At 36.7% G+C, this 25,827-nt stretch overlaps 1 protein-coding gene across 41 annotated transcripts in view; it reads left to right on the top strand.

Moving 5' to 3' along the window:
• CLASP2 (cytoplasmic linker associated protein 2) overlaps positions 1-25,827 on the top strand; it is a 155,966-nt gene that overhangs the window by 116,133 nt on the left and 14,006 nt on the right. For 10 of the 41 annotated variants that reach the window (XM_054060001.1, XM_054060007.1, XM_054060002.1 and 7 more), the window contains 12 exons: positions 572-679; positions 4,928-4,990; positions 5,663-5,769; positions 7,788-7,811; positions 8,274-8,518; positions 9,167-9,230; positions 14,113-14,276; positions 14,960-15,038; positions 15,194-15,244; positions 20,181-20,324; positions 24,912-25,055; positions 25,488-25,594. In XM_054060001.1, coding sequence (XP_053915976.1) covers positions 572-679; positions 4,928-4,990; positions 5,663-5,769; positions 7,788-7,811; positions 8,274-8,518; positions 9,167-9,230; positions 14,113-14,276; positions 14,960-15,038; positions 15,194-15,244; positions 20,181-20,324; positions 24,912-25,055; positions 25,488-25,594 — 1,300 coding nt within the window. The remainder of the gene's footprint in view (positions 1-571; positions 680-4,927; positions 4,991-5,662; positions 5,770-7,787; positions 7,812-8,273; positions 8,519-9,166; positions 9,231-14,112; positions 14,277-14,959; positions 15,039-15,193; positions 15,245-20,180; positions 20,325-24,911; positions 25,056-25,487; positions 25,595-25,827) is intronic. The other 31 variants (XM_054060018.1, XM_054060023.1, XM_054060027.1 and 28 more) reach the window with 11 other exon arrangements.

Raw genomic sequence — 25,827 nt, forward strand, 5'->3', positions numbered from 1 at the left:
TATGCTTCTGTGATACAGAAATGAATGTCCTGCTGCTTAAACCTCACAAAATAACCTGATTACACTTTTTTACAAACAATATGATTGAAAAATATCAGTTGATTTTAATGGTGTTGCTGCTGTTCTTTGTCTTGTATTATGATTTTTACTTAAGCCATGCTAACTTTGTTTCCCTCCTTTAGAAACTTGTGGGTCTTTCATTTGCGTTACTGTTGATTAATGTGATCTTGAGCACAAATTCAGAATCAATACTCTTCCAATTTTTTGTCGCCTGTTTGCTCTCCATCTTTTTCAAGAGGTCTTTCAAGCATTCTGTCAAGAGTTGGTAAATCCCCATTTTTAGCTGGGCAAAGAAGTAATGTCACAGAACTGGCTACGGTTAGTGTAAGCCAGCACTGTCAAGAAAGTGTGTGGAAACAGTTACAGCTTGTGATACAACATGATTGTTAGCATTTTTTCTTAGAAATACGTCTTTGATCTTACTGCAAAACAGAATTGCATTAAAACTGCAACTTTTCTTATGTCTTCTCCCTTCTGTGCTGCTGTTTGCCTGTACCCTGAATCATACTAGCACGAGGCAGCCGCATTCCTCGGCCTAGTGTGAGTCAGGGGTGCAGTCGGGAGGCCAGCCGTGAAAGTAGCAGGGACACAAGCCCTGTCCGTTCTTTTCCACCCCTTGGTAAGTACTTGGAGCCCCTTGTTGTGCATGGCTGTCTGTGCCCTTCATTATTTGCACCTAACGAATCCATGCCTCCCTCATTTAGCTTGTAGCTGGCCCCCGTTAATTTCCCTTCCTTTGGCTTGCTCACCACTTACTTCAGTGGAGTTTTGACCAATGTGTGAATGAGTTGCACAGCTGAAAAAAACCTCTTTGCTAGCATTCCTCTTATCTTTAATATCAAGGCTGGAACGGGGTGTGCTACGCAGTGCCTAGATAGTTTGGTTGGTTTTTTTGGAAAGTTTTTCACAATTGTGTGCTTTTCTCTTTATTACGGCACTCGTTGCTTGGGTGCAGTTAGAGAATCCATTTCCCAGTGACCAGCTAGAGCACAAAGTACTGTCTGGCTTTCATCCTCTGCCTTTACCAGTGTCAACAGCTAGACCTTGGCAATAGTCAAAGTTGCTCCCTAAGCAATGAATCATGTTAGTGTGTAACAAGAAAATACACTTCATTTTGTGTTTCCTCTATACTGTCACCACTGTATTACGTGAAGGAATAATAACAGTTTTAACTTTTTGCTATTAAAGCAAGCAAATATGTTAGGGTAGATAAGGGAACGATCTACGAAAGCAGAACTGTATTCTGAGGCAGCTTTCCATATCTTGGGAAGCTTTTCATGTCCGTGTATGCTCACCAAAGTTACTACAAAGTTGCTAGTAAAGGTTGATGTTGGGGATTCTTTTCCTTGTTTGGTCCAGTGGAAGTGTCTGTAAGATTGTACCTGAAACTGATTGTGCCCCTGTTCTTGGCATTGGTGAGGCAGCACCTGGAGTACTAATCAGTTTTGGGTCCCCCACTGCAAGAAGGACATCAAGGCACTGGAGCATGTTCAGAGAAGGGCGATGAAGCTGGTGAAGGAGCTGGAGAACAAGTCTTGTGAGGAGCAGCTGAGGGAACTGGGGCTGTTTAGCCTGGAAGAGGCTGAGCGGGAGTCTGTCTGCAACTACCTGAAAGGAGGTTGTAGTGAGGTCATGTTGGTTTCTACTCCCAAGCAACAAGTGGTAGGATGAGAGGGAATGGCCTTAACTTGCACCAGAGGAGGTTCAGATTGGACATGAGGAAAAGTTTCTTCACTGAAAGGGTTCTCAGGCACTGGAAGAGGCTGCCCAGGGAGGTGGTTGAGTCACCGTCACGGAGGTATTGAAAAGGCAGGTAGATTAAGTGCTCAGGGATATGATTTAGTAGTGGACAGGTATGGTGAGACTCAGTCTCGAAGGCCTTTTCCAACCAAAGGATTCTGTGATCTTCTTCAGTGTTGCCTTTTGTCTGAATAAGTCAATAAGTATGTGTTTGTTCAAGAGTAGCTTACAGTTAAGGACTTCATAATAGTAGCTGTTAAACATGGAAACCAGAGATTTACTACTTTAAAACTATCTCAGATTGAAGCACCCGACTGTGCTGCCAATTAGCACTGGAGGCCCGCTGGCGTCTGTTAAGGCAGCGTGCTTGCCATTGGCTATGGTTTTATTGTGAAAGTACAGACTAATTAACTGAAAGCCATTTCAGTAACTAATGCTAATTTGACCAGATGCTCTTTCATTGGGGAATTAAATTGAAAGTAGACATAATACAGGATCCATTAGTAAACTTCTGTCTTTTATTAAAACACATCTGGCAGGCTGTGTTGTGGTACACGCCTACCTTCTTTTCTTTTAAAAACAAGGGTGTTTTCCAGATCTCTTTTTCTGCTTCTTTTGCTGCCGTACAGCATGACTTCAATTGCATGCAAGATTTGATTTACATTTTCAGTTTGGTCATATGCTTGTAATCTGAAGAACTCTGTGTTAAACTAGTACCATAAGATAGGTCATTGGGACAGATGCTACCTGACATTTTATTTTTATTGATGGAATTTAATTTTTGTATTTGAATAATTTGGAAGAAGCGCGTGTAAGAATCCAGTGTTAAAAGGCAGCTATACCTGGAATAAATGAGGCTTCCTAAGATTCTGTCTACTTTGACTGCTTATTTGAATAGTTTTGAATGTCATTCAGTGTTAGCTGGACCAGTCTCATTTTATGAGATGCTGTGAGCTTTTATCAAAAATACTAAATTTAATGTTTTTCAAAGGTGAAAGATTACATAAGGCAAATTCAACTCAGTATATGCAGCTAGAGACAATTTTACATGGGGTTGGAGGAGGGAATGTAATTTGTATTGCGTCTGATATTCATCACAAAAACTTGTGCTTACAAACGCTAAGCTCTTTGAGGCATAAACTAATGCAAATACTACATAATTGCTTCTCTGTATGCATTGGTATGAAGTGTTTATGTAATCTCACATCTCGATATAAGATTATAAACTGGGAGATAAGAGCCACTCTGAAGAGCAAGTGATTTGTAATTTATATGGAAGTGCCTACATTTCTATTACATATAGTTAATATTACGTACCAGACTAGTATAATGTCCATATTTTAGTCAAGAAATGGTGTTAGTTTTCTGTCCGTTTAAAATAATTCTTATTTTGATTCATATTTTTAAAACTATAAAACAACAAAAGGAAGTACTTGCATAGTTTCTGTAATTGAAGAGTTCAAAGAATATTCTTGAAAGTATCACTTGGCATGAGGTATGTTTGATCCAGTGAAGTGAGTGCTTCTTTTCACTGGCCTAAAAGCTTGTCCAGCATATTTCGAAAGCCTTTGGGAACAGGATGATTTCGAGTTTTATGCCTGAAGTTTTAATTTTTAAGTGTACCTCTCATTTTCTGTGCATGATGGAAAGCAATAAAAGGGTTTATGCCATTACTGCTTGTACTTCAAGCTGTATCAGCCTTGATGCCTATGTTTTTACTTCCTGTGCCCCGTCTCCTTTTCTGTGCTGAGACTTAACGCTCTGAAGAACCAAGTATTGCACAAAGCACTGCTTGCAAAATAAAATTCCCTAGCAAAAGAACCTCTTGCAGGTTTAGGTTGAAACAAACTACGTTGTTGTACATTATATAACACATATGTAGCACAATGTTGTTCCCAGGACTTAGGATCGTTTTGGAGTTCACTCAGGCTAAAAGTTGTATGATTCACCACAGGGGAATTGGTCCCTGTGAGAGTGTTTTGATACTAATCAGGCTCTTAGATTGACTGTGTTAATCCAAGTAGAAGATGATTCTTTTGATTCTTTGTTTCAATTTCTACTACTTTATGTATCCAAAAGGTGTAAAATATTTATATTTACAGTTACTTATTAAACTATAAGATTATATCTGGGGTTTATGTGACTGTGGGTGGACATTTCCATTCAAGTTAAAAAATTGTCAAAACCTGTTCCATTTATGTGCCTGTAAAATTCTACCTTAAATGAACTGAAAAAAAGAAGATTAATTGTTTAAAAAACATATTAAATTTAAAATTTCTTGGTCTCAGAAAGAAAACATTGGCAACGGTGAGTCACCTTCTTCAGAATCTCTCGATTTTATATGAGTGCCAGAAGGAGAAGCGTACTCAGTTTTATTCAAAAGTCCTTAAAGATCTTTGGTTTCCACTTTCCTAACTTTAAAGAATCTTGATGAGCCGTAGTAACTAACATAAATGTTTCAATTTCCCATTTTATTTCTTTAAAGAAAACAGTACGAATGTGAATATTAATTGCTTTAAATTATTTGAAATTTAAAATAATTTAGTTGCAATTTTATCTACATAGTGGTAGATAAATTTTATCTACATAGTGGAGTTTTAGCTGTGTCTGACTTAACTCCACATAGGCCGGAACTCAAGTTTATACAGATTGTCGGCTGTTGACACAGTAAGTTCGGTGCAGTAGTCATTTTTTGCAGGTGATGTTTGGTACGTGAGCTCTGGCTCTAGCTTGAGCACGTAGAGTTGAGTTGTCTCTGCAGTGGAAGACCGGTATCAGTGGAACTTCTTAGATGTTTCTGAGGGTTCTGTTTGTGTGTGTGCATGCATGTGTGTCTATGCTTTTTTCTTCTTCAAACTTAAACATCTTTGCTTTTAATCTGCTCTTAACTTTAAATTAAAAGAATTATGCATGAATTGTCCAGTGTACATAAACCTATATAATTCTGTATAATCGTATTCTGTGTAGTCAGAGAACTTTTCTGAAGCTTTTTCCTTCTGCGTAATATTCAGTTTCTTGTGCTAAAGCTGAATCTTTTTGATAAATATTCTCTTGTTCATCTAAGCAACTATTGCAGCACTTTGATTCCGTGGTAATAGATAGGCTTTGTATGATCCTGTTATTACAGCTTCCAGACATCACTCCAGATCTACTGGTGCCCTCTACACTCCTGATGTTTATGGGGTTACAGGTGAAGGATGAGTACACTTTGCTGTCATCTGTGCAGTCATCCTGAATTTTTTTTTTCCACCCACTTGGTTATTCTCATAGTTCAGTTTTAAAAAGCGTTATTTATGTTAATTTGAGTTTTGTGGTTTTAATAGTCCAGATAGATGTGTTTATGTTGCTAGATTTTGTCTCTGCCCCCAGTGTTAATCCTGTTCTTCCTTAACAAAAATAATTTTGTTTTTACTTGCAGAAGACCTTTTTTAGTTTTCCATTTTTCAGTATTTGTAGACTATTATTTGTGCATGTAGTTTTCTAATCAGAGCTCTCAATAGTCTTCCTATTGTATTTGCTTTCTTTCTAAATTGAAACAAAAACCCAAATTGAAGAAGACATTAATTTTCAAAAAGGAAAGGTGCTTTCAGTTAAAGCCACTATTTTCTGGGTTTTCCCCCTGTAATACTGGAATAGAACATCTGTATATGATTCTGGCTTCTTACTTGATTTCTTTTTGCTGTACCATTAAAGACTTCAGAATGAAAATAACCAGTATTTAAGCCACTGCATTTATGAGAAATGTTAGGTAAATGCTTTTCTTCTGCTTGGGTTTTTTTTTTTTAAATGAGCGTGCTATTGATGTCCCATGTTGCTATGTTGACTGAATTCTTTGTATACATTTTTGTTGTTGTTATAACAGGTACCGGTTTTGGAATTAGTCAGTCAAGTAGATTGTCGTCATCAGTTAGTGCTATGCGAGTTTTGAACACGGGTTCTGACGTGGAAGAGGCAGTAGCAGATGCTTTGGTAAGAATCTCACATTTAACTTGTGTAGGGTATAGACTCTTGAAATGTTTGGTATCTATACATTAAAGTATGCAAAAGAACTTGTCATTCATTATTGTGTTCTAGGGGGATTAAAAGAGAAACTGAATTGCGAGGGCTGCCAAGTATTGGAGTTTTTATCCCCCACACAAGTCTTAACTTTTGAGGAAATAGTCTCAGACTGTTCTCTTGGAATGGCCCAAGAACTAACCAACAGTTTCCCTCAAAAGCCAGATAAACTTCAGGATACGCTGAAGGCTTGTCAGAGCTGGGAATGATGACAATAAAGCACTCTGCTTAGCATAAGGCTGGGTTCCATTTAAAGTTGTTCTGTCTGAGAGATCAGTGTTGAAGAGACTGGTGACTTGGCAGGCAGCATTTCCTAAGGTTAAGTTTAGGGGGGTGGGTGTTGTTTTCAAAGTGTTACTTTGAATTTAAAACTGGTTATGCTGTTCTTTTTCTTAACCTCTACTGTTCTTTAAAAGGGTGGGTTTGACTCTCCTACCCCTGTGCCCAAGTTAGCCAAACTGAATTCATAATGTATTTCACTATTCTCTCGTTTATATCAGCAATCTGAAGTCTTCAATTAATGTAAAATACTGGCGCTGTTAGTCAAATAAATTTTTACTTACACTTTTAGGTATTGCATACTATTTGCATTTAATTAAATGCTTATAGGTACCTGTTATCTAGTTTAACTAAATCCTTGAAGTGTTCAGGTAGCACTCTGTTATAATAAAAAGATTATTTGGAACCTTAGTAAAAAACTACAAATTAGGCTCTAAAAAAACAGTCATAGCCCTATATGACTTGGTAGAGAGAAACAAAGTTCCAGAGGCGAAAATCTGAAGAACTATTATCGTATTCTTAGTCTGGTAGTTTATTGATTTCTTGCTTAATACTGTATTCTTGGCACATTAGTTTAAAATTTGTGTGCCTTCATTGGCATAGAGATTCAGGGTATCTGTGAAATCTCGCCCGGGAGCTCATGATGAGCTCGTGTGGTTTACAATATCAAAAGGGGCAAAACTTGCATAGAAGTTTTCAAAGTTGATGGGGGACACTAGTTTGTAAACTGTAAGTCAGTCTGGATTTTGGAATGGGGAGCAATAGAAAAACAGTCTGTGGAACATGAAAAGTTTCTGGCTATTGTTTGAAAGGCTGAGCTGTAGATTTGTCCACTCTTGTGCTACAAGAAAAGTATCTTTTAGCAGTACTTTTTCAGCAGTATGTGGACTCCTGACAGGTGTAACATCAAAATTATTCTGGATTGTATTACTGAGTTTATGGTATGAAAAAAAATCAGCCAGTTATAATACTGCTCAAGCCAAAGGGACATCAGCCTTCTGGCCAAGATCTGGTTTGAATAGCAGACAAGTGAAATGCAGCGATATGGTGATCTTTACATCTAGTTTAGCACAGTCCTTGGCATTTCAGATTCTCTTTCTTCTGAAAACAAAACTCACATTTTTGCTTATGGTGACCGTTTTCAAAATGCTTGTGTCTTTGTGATTGTTCACTTATTTTATTGTTTTATATGTGTGCGTTTGCTTTTTCTGCTGGCATTAAGCTTGCTTATTACGTGACGCATTGGCTGCTGTAGAAGTGGTTGCAATGATGAAATTTCAGTAGTGAAATAAGTCAGAGAGATGGAGAAGGTGATGGAAAAATAAAGTTCAAACTGAATGTTTCATACTTAGATAGCAATTGACTGCAAGCATTAAGTCTTCACGTTCAAATATCCTTGTATAAGACATGCAGATTTTGACACATTGTGCCTGACCACCAACAGATGAAGTGTAATTTTTCCCTGGAAATGGAAGCTTAGCCAACTAGTCCTAGGCAACGCATGATATGCTAATGTGATACAGAGAGCTAAGAACGAAATTTACAGTAAGATTGTGTTTTTGAGTGGCAGGTAGTTTAATAGTCACGATGCTGCTATGCCTTACCCTCTTGTTCTCAATTTCTGTTTCTTTTCAATAATTTACTGCTAACAGCTCTTAGGAGACATACGGACTAAGGTATAGAAACCATTTTCCTTCTTCAATAGTTTAATGTTTTTCTATTAACATGCTTGGTACAAAGTAAGTTAAAATGACAGAATATGTGGATTTAGGCCAGATTCTTATATGTGTAACTTCTGTGAAATTCTTAAGTGAAATAACTAACTTTCAATATAGTCTTTATATGACCTAATAATGCATTTTAATGGATTTTTACAAGTAAACTTTAAGGTGAATGTCTCATCAAACGTATGTCTTCTCTGCATTTGCTTTGTTCTTATATTTGGAATACTGTGCAAGCCATACTACTTTAAAATGTTTTTTAACTCTCTTTGACCTGCTGTAACAGTTCGAGCCATTTGTCACTGCAGGGAGTAGGGGTCACACTGATTATTTGAACTATTGGCCTTTCTAGTTATTATGGGTATGTGCACTGTCTGTTTGAAAACCAGTGCTAATGTGGGTGTTTCTGCACAACAGAAGAAGCCTGTACGAAGAAGATATGAGTCCTATGGGATGTATTCAGATGATGATGCCAACAGTGATGCATCAAGTGCCTGTTCAGAAAGGTCCTATAGCTCTAGGAATGGAAGCATACCAACGTATATGAGGCAGACAGAAGATGTGGCTGAAGTCCTAAATCGCTGTGCCAGCACCAACTGGTCAGAGAGAAAAGAAGGCCTTCTGGGCCTGCAAAACTTATTAAAGAACCAGAGAACTTTAAGGTAAGAAGATAGGTTAGAAGAAAAACACTTTATTTCAAACTTTGAAATGAGGCAAGGGAAGTAGTAAGGGAGGATAATGTTCTAAAGAATAGTGAAAGCTGGGGGAGAGGGAAAGTGGGTGTGTGTCTGCGAGAGTAAAATGGGGAAGGAATGAGGGAGCTTATTGTCACTTCTGGCCACTCGTGTATAAGGTCTATTTAAAAAGTTCAGTTTAAGAAACTGAATTTAAAGTCAAGAGAATTCTTGCAACACAAAAGATTCCTATAATGCTGGCATCTAGTATTGGTGGAAGGCCTTTTTTTATGTGTCTTATTATTTGTTTATTATTACAACTTTTATTTATTGGGCACTTATTCAGGAGAAACCATTTACTACTAGCCACTAAGAATACCTTATTCATTATCTGCTGTGTTAAAATAGTTGGGAATGGTTTCATATATGTATTAGTTTAAAAAGACATTTTTTGCTTGAAGTCTTAGACAAAATCCATTACATTTTTTTCCATGTCTTGAAAGAAAATGATTTTTTCTACTTCGTTTACTAGATTAATTACTCAGTGTTTACACTTGATTTCACTAATCCTGATGCATTAGTGTTCTGGTAGCACCAGTAGGGAAGCTGACTAATGTATTGTTGTCACTTTGACAGTCGTGTTGAGTTGAAAAGGTTGTGTGAAATCTTCACAAGAATGTTTGCTGACCCTCACAGTAAGGTATGTTTAGGTTTTTCTTACTTCCAGTAAACATTTGAAATAATACATTAATAGAAAGTCAGTTGCCATAAAACATGTCAGTGTTATTTGCACAGATAAAAATTTTGTGGACTGAATTCTGTAAGGAGTTAATGATACCAGATTTCAAGCCATTTAATTTGCAATTTTGAACAAGATAATTTTCCACTTCTTTTGCAGAATAACTGAAGTAAAGGTTAGTTTCGTCCAAAATGCGTTGCAGTACTTTAACATGAGTAATGTTTTTTTCTCTCAGTTAGAAACAACAGGTTCTGGTGCAGTAATTCAAATCCTGAAGGAAGTGGTCTGACTAAATTGTACCAGATGAGTCTGACAAAATATACCAAATGTGTACTTATTTACTTTCTAGGGTATTTTATATTACCCTAGTAATATAGTTTATGATGTCTTCCTCAAATTTCATAGGTAGGGCTGGCAGTTCAGATTGTTGAATAATTCTTACAACATTGTTAGCATTCAGTAAGTAAGGTGGAGACTGTACTTCAGTAGAAAAAAAATTAAGTGTTTTATTTACTTTTACGTAGGTAAAGACCCAGCACGGATGATACAACCAACAGAAGATATCCTTATGTCTTCTAAGACTGTTAAAATCTTTTTAACTCAGTTATTCTTGATCATATTTCCACAGTTCTTGTGGAAGCTGGATTACTGGTACAGTTTCATATATGCAGAAATTTCCCATAGCAAAAGGACTGCAGGTAGTTAAGGAGCTGAATGAAGTTATAATGTAGTTAAGGAGCTGAATGAAGTTATAATGGTATCATGTAAAAAACACATATCTTCATATTTCATTTGATTTATAGGCCTGGTTGGATGAAATCCTATCTTTTATGTTGAGTGTAATGTGTCTCACGTTGTCCGTATTTCAGATTTGATAAAATGATAAGAGAAAAAATCAGAACTCGTCTTTTCCCAGCAGAAATCTGAAAGACTACTTTGATTTTGCAGTGCATTTTACATAATTTTAAGTCTTCCTCCTAGGTGCAATGAAAAATTAAACCTGGGGTGATGAGAAGTCTATGCAGGTCAACTTAGTGTTCATCTGTCCTTATTTTTCCCGCTGCAAAAAGTAACTTAGCTCCTCTCTGTGACATCATGTGTTTTGGAAGAAACTTGCACTGCGCACAGCAGCATCATGTTAGAATTACTCACACACTACAGAAATCCAGAAGAAAAGACTAAAGCCAAGCAGTTAAAAAGAAACTGAAGAAAACGTTCCAAAAAAACCCATTTAAGTCAGGAGACAGTTAAAAAAAAAAAAAAGTAAATGTTGAAAGGTTTCTGGTTTCTGAATGAAGTAATGACAGAATTATGAATCTGTAATTTTGTTTGTTCTTGTGGTAATTTGCCTGCTGTAATTTTGCTTGTTCTTGTGGTAATTAAGCTTGCAGCTATGCACATATCAGAACTACCCTGGAGAAGTTTTTGTAGTGGGGGAACCAGGGAGGGATAATGAAAATGTTGTAAAATTTAGTTGTACATGTCAGAAGAGCATTTTATCTTTTAATCAAGCCTTTAGGAATGTTACATTGAATTATTCCAGTTAATTGTATTGTTTGGTTTATTGGGCATTCTGACGTAAAATAATATGGCTTTGATTTTTAGTGTGTGGCCTGTCTTACAGTACATGGGACACCTGTTCCAGTCACTGAAACCTTGCCTGCTTTCTGGTGTTGCAAAAGTGTTAGTAGTTATCAGTATATTAACAAAACAATCCTTTAAGTGTAAGAGTTTATGAACTGTGACATTATCACACTTATGGCTACATAAATCTCATCTTACTCTTTTTCAAGTGTCTGTAGGAATTATCCTGTCATCACTTTTGTTTTTTAAAAATAATTGCTTAGAAAAAGAGAGTAATATTTGGAGGAGAAAATGGGAGAATAATTTGAAGGACATGCCAAGTGCTTACTTTTAAAATACATTGGATATCCCAATAAAATTATTACATTTATCATGAAAGTTTTGAAATACATTTTTTGTTTTCTTTTAATTTATATTCCATACAGGAACTTTGTATTGATGGCCACTAATTTGTGTGTTTTTATCTTTTTTCCTTTTTTTGTTCTTTTGGTTTTTGTTTTGTTTTGTTTTGTTTGTTTCATTTTGCATGCTGTCCCCTGTGTTGGAACTCTCTTTAGAGAGTAAGTTGGTTCAATATTTGTTGGAAGCCTAACCTTACTTGCATGAATGTGCAATTAACCCTTTTTCTCTGTTTTTCTTCCCCAAAGAGTTCATGCAGTGTCAAGCCTTTTGCAATCATAAAACGCTATATACAATTACGTAAACTGTGTGGTAAAAGTTTCGAGATGTGCTTTATCTACTAATTAACTGACATTGTTTGGTTATGCATTCCTGCTTTATATTGTGGTGGTTGGCACATCTGAAATAATTCCCTTTAGAGGTAGATCGCTCGTAATTATCTTCATGTTTATTTTTTCCACTGTCAAATTCTTAAAAACTTCAACTTTAGATGCTTGAATTCAGAATTTTAATTTACATCGTAGAAGTGAAAACTGCAAAAATCGCATTACCCACATACATTGTTCAACATAGTCGAGTTCCATTTTCCATTCCAAATTCATGTGTTACCTTAAAAACCCTTACAGTCTTCTTAAATTCTTCATGCTTTGGCCTCAGACAAAATTATATGATTTGTTTGGGTTTTTTTGAATACAAGAAGATGACTCAGCTAATTTGCGTTTTCTCCAGACATTCACTGTGGTAAACCTAAAAATCAAAAGAAGCTTGAAAACAAAAGTCAGTCCTTAGTTATGTGTGTTTTTAACAGCTGAAACATTGGCACAGGATCTTTAAAATACTTTTGCCATAGTGATTCATAATTCACTTCATAATTATTTCAACTTAAACCACTTCACATGCTTGAAGTATCATGAGAAGTCCACATTACTCCATTAAATAAGAGGTTGTAACCAGTTTGTTCAGTTTGCTTATTTTAATGAATAAATGTGCGTGTCAGTGTCTGCAAACTCAAAGAAACAGGTTGGGTTTTTGAATTCTGCTAAGCTGTATAGTTTAATATGAAGGAGTTTTAAGACAGTTGTAAAACACCCCCACTTGCAGTATAATCTTTGTAGCAGCAGATATTTGGTTGTTTGCCTTAGTCAAACATATTTCCCACTCATAGCTGTGAAATTCCAGGACTGTCATATTACTTTATAGAAAGTACTTTTGGGTTTGGGTTTGCCTAGGTCTTGTAGTTGTGGTAACATACAGAGTAGTATGTTGTTTCAGTTCAGCCAAATACAGAAGATATTTCAATCCCAGGCATAAAAACTTCTTCCCACTGCTGAGAAGGTAATTATTAAACCTCAGACTTGAATAAAAGTCTAGGCAGATAGCAGAGGAATTAGCAATTTTTATTTTCCCCACACTTTTCCATGTGTTTTGGCCTAAAAGGAAAGTTGATTGAAGTAGCTCATCCTGATGGGCTTTATGTTGAGTTGGATTTATATTGTTGTGTTTCTAACACAACTTTTCAGTATTTAAGATACCTAATAAGAGTTTCTCCGTGGTCACTATTAGATCCTGGAAGATTCTGGATTTATTTTTTATTTCTAATGTAAATTTTGAAAGCACTTCTTTTAAAAATACCTATGTGGTTTTTTTCACCTGCTCTCACAGGCAGCAGGAGATTTAATTTGGCCTTAAGGCAAGGCAGGGCAGGTGAAGGAGGATGTGGGGTTCCCTTCCTCTGCAGCAGCTATTCCTAACCTCATACCCATGTCATAAACACTCAGGAGGCAATCTCTCTCCAAGCTGTCCTTGTACCATAGCAGTTCTTCTGCTTCGGCAGCAGCTGTGCACTGGAGCTGGAGCACCTATCGGTTATGAAGGCAGCATTTTCAGCCAAATGCCTATTTTCTTGTCAGAGAAATGGGAAGCCCATGGGCCACACTGGTATAGAGCACATACATGTTAATTGCATTCTAAATCTTGAAAAACATACAATTAATGAGATACTAAAAAGGATGTTTAAACAGAGTTACCTATTTGTCATGCCCTGCTTTACCTCTTCCCTCTAAAAAGCCCTTCTTCGTGGGCTGGCTGCTGAGGTTACTATAACTACAATAATAGTATACGTCTCTTTTGTTTTACTGAATGCAGTAGTTTTGACATTATTTGTACATATTGTATCCAACATAATTTATTGAAAAGAACACAATGGATGACGTTTTTGAAAACACGGAAGTACTTCTGTGTTTTAAACACCTGCAAATCTGAAATGTATCTTGGCTTTTTTCGCTGCTCAGGTGAATGATTTAATATTTGGGTACCTGCAGTAGCAGGCGAATCTAGCTCTTGATCTGCAAATGTTTTCTATAAAGGAATTGGCCATGTTTCATGATTTTGCAGTATTGAGTAATGCAGGTATTTACAGTGAATGTTTTGATAAAGAATTATAGCAGGTTTTTTGGTTTTAGAGAGTGTTTTTTGTAGTCTGCAAGGAATAGGTCAAATCAACCTAATGGTAGAGCTTGAAAGGGTAAAAAAAGTTTTACTGAAAAAATTGAGGTTGCGCCAGCCATCACAGTAAGCATTTCTTTTCTTGACGAAACTGCATGGAATACCTAATTGTAAAATTTCTACAGGAGTAGCTAACGTTTCCAATGTACTCTTGTATCAAAATCCAATGAAAAAGCAAGACAGATTTCTTTTTTTTTTAATTTTTGTTTTTTTCCTGCTTGGCTGCAAAACACTGCCTTTCTCTGCCTCTGATTCCCTTACTGCTTTCTTCTTTGTTTGTAAGTTCAGCATTACGTCAGTGTCGTTTCCTCTTTTGCCCCATCCTACCCTCTTTCCATCTTCTTCTGCCTTCTAGGTGTTCAGTATGTTTTTGGAGACACTAGTGGACTTCATCCAGGTCCATAAAGAAGATCTGCAGGACTGGCTGTTTGTGCTGCTGACACAGCTGTTGAAAAAAATGGGGGCTGATTTGCTTGGGTCTGTACAAGCAAAAGTTCAGAAGGCACTTGATGTCACAAGGTAATGAGTTCTTTAAAAAGTTATTAAAAAAAAAAAAACAGCAATAAAGAAAGAAAATCCAAACCCTTATGCTGCTTCAAGTTTTTGTTGTTTGTTTTTTTTTGTTAACGTGTGTTGAGATTATTGGAAAAATGCAGAGGTAATAAGAGATTCAGAACTTCAGTAAACCTGCTTAAGCATTTTGGTTTCCGAAGTGATTCTTAGTTGAAAGGATTTGAGTCCTGAATGCTGAACAATTAATCTAGTACTACTTAACTGATTCCAAAATATGTATCTGAGCCATGTGTGTTGCCTTGCCTTGTGTTCAGTGATGCAGCAGTGCTTGTGTTTGAACTCCTTTATTTTGATTCAAAAATACTTTTCTACTACATATTTGTTTGAGGATTCCATAGATTTAGAATCAGAATATTATGATATTATTATATCATTCCTTATTACTTGCATTATCTTTTCTAGTTACAATTGCTTCAAAGCATAGGTTTCTTAAATTTTGTCTTTCACATTCTGGGCGGATGTTTCCAAAGTCAGATAAAATACGAACAAAACTAGGAGATGTTTTTTTCTTTTAGAAGTACTAAAGCTTTTCTTTACTGAAAAGAGTGAAGGCTTATTTAGTGCCTCTCAACAGGTATTAAAAGAAAATTTGACGTAATTTAACGAGATTTGATTTGTTTGTTTTACAGGGAATCTTTTCCAAACGATCTCCAGTTCAGTATTTTAATGAGATTTACTGTTGACCAGACCCAAACACCTAGCCTGAAGGTAAGAATTTTCAGGCTTGCGTTGCAAACAGATATCTTTGTTGATAGATATTTGCTTGTCTTAATATTTGAATTTGGATTGTTACTTTTGTTTCATTTAAAAAAGAAAAAAGAAAAGGTTTTCAATTAGTGGATTTTGTTTTTGTAAACTTTCAGACAGTCAAGCCAGCACTACAGGACCAGCTTCGCTCTTTTTGGAGCTCAAAGGTTTTTGTCTGAATTATTGTCTTTATTCTTAACCCTATGTCAAACTCTTACAGTGTTTCAAACAATTTTTATTTGAATGCATTCCTATGCTGCTACTAACCTTTGCAAGAAACTTTAAGCATGCAGATATTCAATTTTAAAAGTTACACTAGTATGAAAATGTTTGCTGCAAGAGAGATCTAATAAAACCACAGTACAGTAAAAATGAGCAACAATAATGTGGCCGCCTAACATCAAGCTGGTTATGCAAACTCACTCTATCAAGTCTTTTCTAATTTTATGTTTGTGATTTCCCAATCGTGTTTTCCCAGATCATATATATTTTCTTCTGTGTTCAGCCCAGTAGGTCTTGAATAAATTGAAATTATTTTAATATCAATGTGAACTTGGGTTACTCTATTGAAAATCAACTCCCTTTCTGGTCTGCTTACTTTTCTGAAAGCAATGTATAGCTTTATAGTTACGCACATTTTTACTTAAGAATCTGTGGTGCGTAGACATATCAGTATAACTGAGAAATAAAAATGTTTCCTATAGTACGTATAAGGTTCCAAAGAGAGTTGATTTTAGGATAAATGCATCAAATCAGAAGATGATTTACAAGTGATGTAAATGGGGAAATAACAAGCATATAACAACTGCCATTTTCTGCTCTATCCTGCACGAAATATTTTTGCATAGTTTGATACTGCACAAGAATATGACTTTTCTCAAGTGATGTGGAACCTAAAGTCACATGAATATGCCTTTTTTTGTCTACAATACAGTAAAAGTTACATTTTTAAGCTTTTGAGGACAGTTGATTACGTTGACCACTGTTGCTTCGTAGAGCTGTGTTAAAAAGGGACTGCTGTCATTTATTGAAGACAGCAAATGAGGTAGTAAAAATCAGTTTGTTGTTTAAATAAATCCTTGGAACAAATTGGGCTTGGTTTTGTTTTACTTGGTTTTCCTCCCCAGGAAGGTGAATTCTATGGTTGAGATGTTCTTTTTTTCCATGCAGTAGAATACCTGGTAAACAAGGATAAAAGTGTATCTAAAAGTGTAAATTTGGAATGAGACATGGACTAGGCTCAGGTGGGGCTGAGTTCAAGAATATTCATTGTGTGACCTAGAAGGAATTAAGAAATCTGAATCACTTAGTGGGAAGACATTGTGAAAATAATTTCCAGTATTGGGGAGAGTCTTGTGAAATGAAGATATTGGTAAAAACTATCTCCATTGAAGGGCACCAGTTATCTGTTTAATATCCACATTCCTGAATTTTTTGTCTAAATCCCATTCTCCAGTTGGTAATCCTAGGGCACTGCTCTTTTTCTTGAAATCTTTGGCTTTTGTTCTTACCCTGATGAATTATTGTGTTGTTGCAGAATGTGCCTTTGGGCTAGGTATACTGAGAAACAGCCTTCACTGCGACAAGAAAAATCCGAGAATGGATTTTCAGCATCCTTAAAGATGGTCAGATACAAGAAGGGATAATAGATCAGAAATTTGTTCCATGGAAGGATTCCCTTCTACAAATTACTTTCTTTCCTGGTTTTCATGTTGTAGTAGTAAATAATCATGATCCTTCAGAGTAAACTGTCTTTGTCATCCTTACACGTAAGAACACAGTTAAGTCTTGGACAACAGAAGTCAAGCTTTCAGTGTGGCCACAGAGGTGGCTTAGGATAGCTAGCCAGGAAGAGGACCAAATAGAGCGAAAATACAATCTCACTCACCTAATCAGTGGAGGATGCAGCACAGTATGTTGTGCAGTATCTGTCTTACTCTCTTCTGCTATCGTATTACATGTAGATGTGGTGAACTGCTAGAGTGTTGAGGTGCCAGATGTGTGCATAAATTTCCTAGGCAGGATGTAATCTATTAAGCTTCTTTTCATAGGCATGAACGTAGGCTTTCAAAAGAAAGGGTGTAGTCCTGAAATATACTTCAAATTATCACTTGGATTTTTCTCAGGCTGAATATCAAATGGCTCACTCTCGGTGAGGAATTGATTTAAGCTTTGTGACCACAGTTCAATACAAGTTTCTGAACCCTTCTTTGCTTTTAAAATAACTGATTTGTTGACAAAGGTTTTGGCCACAGCTGATCACAAGATTTTTTTTCTTTTCTAAGTCTGTATTAAACATTCTGGATTTAAAAAAAAAACAAACAAAACCTACCAAGTAACCAATGACACATGCACAGAGACCACCTTTCAAAATGCACCTTTAGTTTTATACTATATTTTTGATTTAGTAACAGCAGAGTTAGTCACCCCCAAATATCCAGTAATTTAGGGACAGACATCTGGGATGTGGCAGTCTGGAAGTCACTTTGTGCGGTTGCTTCGGTTCAGTTGGAGTAAGGTAGTTGAGTCTCTTGCGTCTCAGGGAAGCACTGTAAGAGGTAGACTTTCTTCTGATTTAAGTAAAACAGCTTCTCTACATTCCTTTCTCCTTTTTTCTTTTTTCCTGTTACATGAAGTATTTCTTCTGTCTTACCCTGATGCAGCAAAGTAAACTCCATAAATCCCTAATTTTTCACAGGGCAGGGAAACAATTTGCCTTCTGGCACTGACTGTGTAGCATCCTTACAGTATTTCCTGAATCACCTGAGGTAGCTGTGCGTATATTTGTGCCAGAATTTGTCATTTAATTATCTGCAAAAGATTTTTATGAAGCACTTTAATACTATTTATGTCTGATACTGTTTGTGTGTGTGAGTGTAATAGTTCTAATTGTGGCTTGATCTATATTTCAGCTCGCTTACTAGAGCAGTGCTATTAAACAAAATGTCTGTTACATGCTCTACAGAAAAAATGTCTCAGTATTTATGGTCAAGCAAAAGCACAATAAATTCAACCTAGAATAGTACGAAGAAAGTCAAGAGGTCATTAAATAACTTCATAGACAGTGGTTTCAGATTTATGGCAAATATTAATTATAACAATTCCTGGAGCTGCTTTCATTGTAGTCAAAAATTCTTTATCTCCTCTCTCGGAGAGATTAAATAGCTTGTTGAAGAGGGCTATGTTAGACCTTTCCTTTCTAAATCTTAACTCTGTACATACTTACTGGAAGTAGTGACAAAAATGCATTGTAAGTAGATTTGCTGCTGTTACAGAGTTTAATTCAGGCTGGTTTTTTTCTCTATCATAATACTGTCACATATTTGAGCATAGAAAGGTTCCCCTTCCAGAATTCCTTCCCTTAAAAGCCACTTGTGGAAAACACTCTCTTTAAAAATAGCTGTCAAACTTAGCTTTGGGTGTCTGTCTCACTGGAAAAAGCTCTATTAGTGAGAACCCTCTCCTTTCATCTTCTGTTCAGTGCTGTCTCCCGAGAGCCTCCATCTTTCCAGAAGTGTGTGGTTTACTCTTGTGAGGGTAGTTTAATACTGTGCTCTCATTTGCAGTGCTTCAGAATTTTTTCGTTTGGAGAAATGTCTCTGGATGTTCTAGGTGTTACAAGTCTTAACAATGATTTTGGGTTTTGTGGTGTATTAATATGTCCATTTAAATAGTGAACAGTGTCACATGGTGCTGTCATGATGGTTTCACTTGGTGATCTAGGAATTTTAACTATTACTATTTTTTTGCAATAGTTGTAGCCTAAGCTTTTTTGCTCTGGACATGGTTGTGAGGTTTGTGTCCTTGGAAATAATCTAGCAGTGTGGTTTGTGCTGCATTTGTTGATATTGATCTGCATAAGATGAAAGCCTCCAGCTGTTGCTTGTTGTATAACTTTGAAGAAGTTGAGCTTTAACAGCTGCTGTGAAAATGTATTCGTTATTAATCTACACAGATCAACTATCACTAATGTGGTGTCACTTAGTGTATCTTGAGTTTGTAATAGCTTGCAAGTTTTCATGACCAACAGAAATTTCTAAATGGCTGTGATCAGAACAGTTGTACATGAGCAATGAAAAACTGAAAATACACCCTGAACTCTTTCTTTCTGATTGTGATGGACATTGGTGCGTGTCCTTGGTAGGCATTTCTGGTTCCCTATAATTATTAGTGGAAATAAAAGCAGCTAGCTCAAATGGCCTGAATGTTCACCGCTTTTGTTGATGAGTTTTGTGTCAAATGTCTGTGGCAGAAGGAGTTGAGGCGATAAATATTTAGGGGAGATACAGGCATAATAGCCCTTAGCTCAGAGCTGTGCAGTGGTGCAATTTTGACAAAACTACGGAGGCCGCAGCCTGGGATGTATAAAAGAGATTCTGCCTAAGGAGTAGAGAGAACGGAGTAGGAAAACAATGCTCAGTTAGATGAGGGAGTAAAGCAGATTTTCTGTTCTCCTAGTAAAACCACATCTGTCTTCTAAAAAGCTTCAAAGGAAAAGTATGTGTATGTGACGCTGTTTTAAGTCTTCTGTAGAAATTTTATTCCTGTCATGGTTTAGCTCAAACCACAGCATTTCCATACCTTTTTAGTATTCAGTGGGAAGATTGGTGTGGCTTATCCTCAAAGGTGTAGTGACTACTCACTTCTGGTAAAAGAATGCTGAGTGTTAACTGCGGAGTAGGAACTAATAGGAGCTGGTTATTGGGTTATCAGATGATGTTTGTTTTTCATTTTAGTACATGAAAAAAGTTCTTAAGAATTCTTTAAAATCCTGATTATTCTTAAATATTCTGAGTACATTTGTTTTCTTCTTGTTAAACAGAAGCTTCTGCATATGGAATGATTCATGTATCACTTAGTTGCTACCAATGAAATCTAAGATTTCTATTAATATTTTAATTTCTGTGGAATAACTTCCTTCTTGAAATGTTATATCTACTTGTAAATTGATTTAATGTGTAGACTTTTGTATCAGTACTGGAAAGATGTTTAGTTTAATCAGCAAAGAAAATCATCTTTGTTTTAGGGAAAGAACATTACTCTGAGGATACTGGTTCTTGCAGCATGCCATTTTTATTGTCCTGACTCTCTTTTTCTTTGCAGGTCAAAGTTGCAATCCTTAAATACATAGAGACTCTTGCGCAACAGATGGATCCAGGAGATTTTGTAAATTCAAGTGAAACTAGGTTAGCAGTGTCTCGAATCATCACCTGGACCACAGAACCGAAAAGCTCAGATGTTAGGAAGGTATGTTTGTTAACATGAGCTTAGAATTGTAGTATATTCCAGATATCTTGGTAAGTAGGAGAATGGAATACCTCTTGCCTAAACAAAAAAATGATTTTTCTTTAAAAACAAACTTAGTCTTTTGTAGAAAAAAGATACTTTTAGTATCTATTTTAGTATCTAATTTTTCTGTATAAGATATCAGAAATGACAAAGCAAAACTTTGCCAAAAATTATATGTTTAAGAATATTTAAGTAAAAATATAGAAGTGATAAATCTTGAAACTCTCTGTTAGGGCTGTATTTTTATGGATGTCAATATGTTGAGATTTTACTTCATAGTACCAGGAATAACTTTGTTTCAAGCACTGCCTGGTATTAAAATCTCTTCAGTGGGGACTTTCCGAGCAGGTTTAATACTACTTCAGAGACCACCCTCTGTGATATCAGTAGCACATTCCATGACTGGAATGGTAATTGGTGACAAACTTGGTTCAACCTGTGGATTTTCTCAAATCCTTTGTGTTTAACAAGAGGTTGATAAATATCTGGTGACCCTTTGACAAAAGAAAGTTTGTGTTTTAATAAGGTAGCATCAGAGGTTTGTTATTGTAATTCTGCAGTTCCAGTGCAAAACTCCCTTTTCCACATAACTGTAGTGAGGTGAAAATTAGTGCTCGTGAACTACGTAGATAGATCAGGGGTACAGAATAACCATCAGAAATTTACTAATGCAGTCTTGGGAAAGGATTTCCAAAGAGTCCTTTCAATTAGAGGAAGCAAAACTGCAAAATTTTGTTTGCAGTTTGATGGAATAGAGTTTTGTTGTTCTGATTGTCACCAGCCATTCTGTCTTAGCTACCATTATCAGGATGCTAACACTTTCTGAATGCTAAGTAAACGTATTTGTTTTATGGCTCATCTTTGACACAGAAAATTACCTCTTCAGTTTCTTTTTCTCAGTTTATTTCTACAAGTTGGAAGAGTTGCAACATTTAATTTGTTTAGATTTCCTTTGCTCTTTTGAATAAAGTTTGGGTTTTGGCAACTTCATCATTTCTGGAAACAGTACCAAAACTTCCTTTATTTGGAAGGGATATTTTGTGGAAGATAATTGAAAGAAAATCATAGAATCATAGAATCACTAGGTTGGAAAGGACCCACTGGATCATCAAGTCCAACCATTCCTAACAATCCCTAAATCATGCCCCTCAGCACCTCATCCACCGGTCCTTTAAACACCTCCAGGGAAGGTGACTCAACCACCAAAATAGTGGGAGCTGTCTCACTAAGTGTGTAACGTGAAGAAAATAAAAACCAAAATACCTTCCACAACTTCTTGATATCTGGAACATTTCACAGAATCATAGAATGCTGAAGGTGGAAGGGACCACTGGAGATCATCCAGTCCAGCCCCTCCTACTAGAGCAGGTTGCACAGGAGCACGTCCAGGCAGGTTTTGAGTATCTCCAGAGAAGGAGACTCCACCATCTCCCTGAGCAGTGTGTTCCAGTGCTCCATCATCCTCACAGTAAAGAAGTTTTTCCTCATGTTCAGGTGGAACTTCTGTGCTCCAGTTTTTGTTCTTTCCCTCTTGTCCTGTCACTGGGTACCACTGAAAATTGCCTGACCCCCTCCTCCTAACACCCGCCCTTTAGACATCTATAAGCATTGATTTTATCCCTGCTCAGTCTTCTCCAGGCTAAACAGACATGGGTGTCTCAGCCTTTCCTCATCAGATGCTCCAGTCCCCTGATCATCTCCGTGGCCCTCCGCTGGACTATCTCCAGTAAATCTTTGTCTGTCTTGAGCTGGGGAGCTCAGAACTGGGCACGGTACAATTTGTAACATGTAATAAAAAAAAAAAAAATCTTAGAACAGTTTATACTGGAGATAGTATTTCTGTCTTTCACTTCTTACATAATTTCATGAGTACGAGAATGCAGTAATAGATTATATCCTATTGCCTAGTACCATGTTCTAGTGACACATGTAAGACCATAAAACAGGAGGAGAATTGAAGCAGCACTATCTTCTATATCAGCAAAGTTTTAGTACTAAGACACGTGGCAAGCTGTCTTATCTGATGGTTCATATCTCTAATAAGCATTTTTATGTCAATAAGTAACTGAATCATGGAAAGAATTACCAGTGAGTTTAATCATCTGGAACACCTTAGTTGAATAAAGTTTCCTCATTTTATATTTTCATTCCATAATGCAGCTGTTACAGGCAACTGACTGCCAAAAGCCTTCAATAACTCTTGAAAATAAAATCTCACCAATCAAAAGAGTTATTCTGCTGGTATAAAATTTTTGTTTCTTTAACAGGTTCACAGACTGCTATCACAGGCTTTTTCACTTGATTCATTTCAATAAGCCTGTAGCATTTAGTACAATTCAAAATAAAAGTTTTTACTGAGTGTAATTGATGGGTTTGGGGTGGGTTTTTTTACTTAGTAAAAACATTTCCAGTACTGAATATTATCAGTAGCCCTTTTTAGTTTGTTAGTCTGAAGTTGGGCACTATTAATGCATTTAAATAACATCGGACTTCTTTTTGGAATGTAAAATTTTATGTTTCAGAACTTAGATTTGCTCTAAGATTAGAATTCTTTTGGAAAGAATTAGAATCTTGTTACAGTTCTTCCAAGAATGAAAAAAAGTATTTCTAATCATTATTGCAGACCTCTAAAGATGTCTGTATGACGGGTCTGAAGAGAGAGAGCTTATGCTGAGGAGAAGAAAAACCTCCAAAGAATCTAAAATGCTTTTTTTTTTTTTTCTCAAGGAAAAGAGAGAGAGAAAATACATAATTGTATGGTTGAAAGCCTTCTGTGAGTCAGTATCAATGTTTATGCTTTAGGTTGAGCTTCAGTTTGGGCAGACTTGATGGTACCGCTTTCTTTCCTGTTATGACCTGGACTGCCTGTTGTGTTATTTTCTTGGCAGCTTTAATAGACACGGTGTTATGGAGTAGAGACATGGAAGACAGGACAGATAAAGGAACGTAGTAATGCCCAAGCCTTTGTTCAGTGGCTGGATTTGTTTTGAGTTTGCTTTGTATCCATTTCTATTAAAAGACTGACCATATGTAATTACAAGGAAAAGACAAACATTAAAGACAGATTGTAGAGGGCATTTAGGGTGTTCACCTGAAAGGAAGGCTGTCATAGGGAGAAGGGAATAAAGTTAAAGAACACAGCCAGTCACGAGTGTGCAAAGATAATTTGTGGCCATCAAACATGTTAATATTTTTGTCATTGAACCTAATACTAAGATATGTGCTGGTATGTGTGCTCATACCTTGGCTTTCCACTTTTAATTAAAAAGTGCTACAGTTCATTGCTCTGGAAGCAAAAGGAGGGAAATAAATGTCTAAAAGAATTTTCTAAACTGCTTGCTTGAAGTATATTGCTGCTTAAGTAACCTGCCTATCATTCTGTCTGGCATGAGGCACTGGTTCTCTCCAGTGTATGGCAGACCTTGATGGTGAGCTGTATAAAGTAGTTAGAGTTGGTTAATCTTCGGATCAGAGTTCTGCACTACAAAGAAACTATTAAACGGTTCTGGAAAACTTAATATCTAGCCCTTTATTCCGTGTGTTTGTTTAGTTGCAATGTTGACAGGTTTGTTTAGCCAGTCTAGTGAATATTCATCAAACTGCACAAACATTACCAAGTCATGCAGTCAACATTCCTTTACTAGAGGTAACCCAACCGTTGCATAACTTGCTGTGTGGCTTTGTCAGTAAAGAGCTCTGAATTCTGATTCGGATGAAAAAAAGTACGTAGTAAACCATGCTGTAGGATGAGGATGACATTAAAGATGAACTATTAAAATTGAGGGTGTGGGAGGTGACATCCAGTAGACTACACTCTGATACATAACAGTTTTCACCTTTAGAATTTGTCATCAGCTAAATTATTCCTCTTGATGTTTGCCGGTCTTTCAAAAAGATAAAGGAAGAGGGTTGAAGGGCAAGAAAAGGGAAAGGAAACTAACTAGTTTGGCTGTAGGATAAGTTTATAAAGAATGTAAAGTGCTATGATCACAGCTCAAAATCAAGACTGTCTTGTTCAAATTAGGATATCTAATTGGGTTTTTTAATATTCAAAATCTAAATTGAAGTGGTAACTGTTCCTTTTCATGCTAGCATGTTGATTATCAGTCATCTTTAATTACCATTTGCAGAACTTGGGAGAAGGAATTGCAGGCTTGTTCCTGCATGCTGTGTTCCATTCTTCTCTTTGAATTTGTTCAACTTGCCAAACCTTTTAAAAGCCATTTTGTGAGTTCCTACAGTAATTCCTTTAGTATATAGGGGTCAGGGGTTGAGGAGGGGTTGAGAAGCATGTTTCTGAAAGACTGCTTGTTAAGGTGATTGCACGAAGTGTAAGCTCATGGTTGTGTGCCTGTGTTTTTCAGTATCTGAACACCCAGCTTACCAGCAAATATGAATTGCTTTTATTCACATCTGTTAATGTCTTTATTCAGGCCTGGTGGAGACTTAAGTCACGTTTTGTGATTACTACTTATCATAGTATCTCTTACTGATAAAATTACTTTTGAAGCTCTAGTGTCTTCAATCTGTGTTTTCTTTTTCTAGGCTGCACAGTCAGTGCTGATTTCCCTTTTTGAACTCAACACTCCAGAGTTTACAATGCTATTGGGTGCTTTACCAAAAACATTTCAGGATGGAGCCACAAAGCTGCTCCATAACCATCTCCGGAATACAGGCAACAGTGGTCAGGTATCCACACCTCTCTTATTACTCTTTCTGAAGTTACTGATGTTTTGAACATACAATCATTTCAGCAGAGTTACTTGTAAGAGCAAGGAGGTTGGCAGAAGAGAGGAGGCAACCTAAGTCCAATATAGAATTCTGTCTTTGTACCAGATAACGCTTTATATGGAATGCCTTTTCTGTTCCCTCAAACGAATTATGCTTTCCAAGTCTATGTTGCCTCCCAAGTCACTTAAGTTTGAATGTAGTTTTTAAGAGTAGTTTATATTCTACTTTACTCAAACTTATACCTAATTAAAGTTACAGGTAATTGCTTACACAATCCAAGAAATTAAATAGAAGCTCTTTAAATGGGGCATTAGAAAATAAATACAACTATAAGTTGAAAAGAAAGCCGAAATCCTGGTGGAGTATGTCTTCTCACCTCTTCTCCTCCAGGGATCCATGGGAAGTCCTTTAACAAGACCTACTCCACGCTCCCCAGCAAGTTGGTCAAGTCCTCTCACTTCCCCAACTAATACATCACAGAACACTTTGTCACCAAGGTAATGTAGGCTGGTGTTGCTACAGTTCTGCATCTAAGGCTTCATTACAGGCTATCCAAAATTGTAACTGCAACAGTGAAAGCATGGAGCAAATTTGGCACATAGTGACACATGCTGAAAAATAATCCCCCTTCCTCTACAGCCTGGCAGTACAGCAAAGAGCTCAGCCTCTCCCAAGGGGCTGACAAGTGCCAAGGGATGGCCTGAGGTGGAGAGAGGCTGTGCACCATGGA

Source organism: Cuculus canorus, chromosome 2, assembly GCF_017976375.1.
Source record: "Cuculus canorus isolate bCucCan1 chromosome 2, bCucCan1.pri, whole genome shotgun sequence".
NCBI lineage: Eukaryota > Metazoa > Chordata > Aves > Cuculiformes > Cuculidae > Cuculus > Cuculus canorus.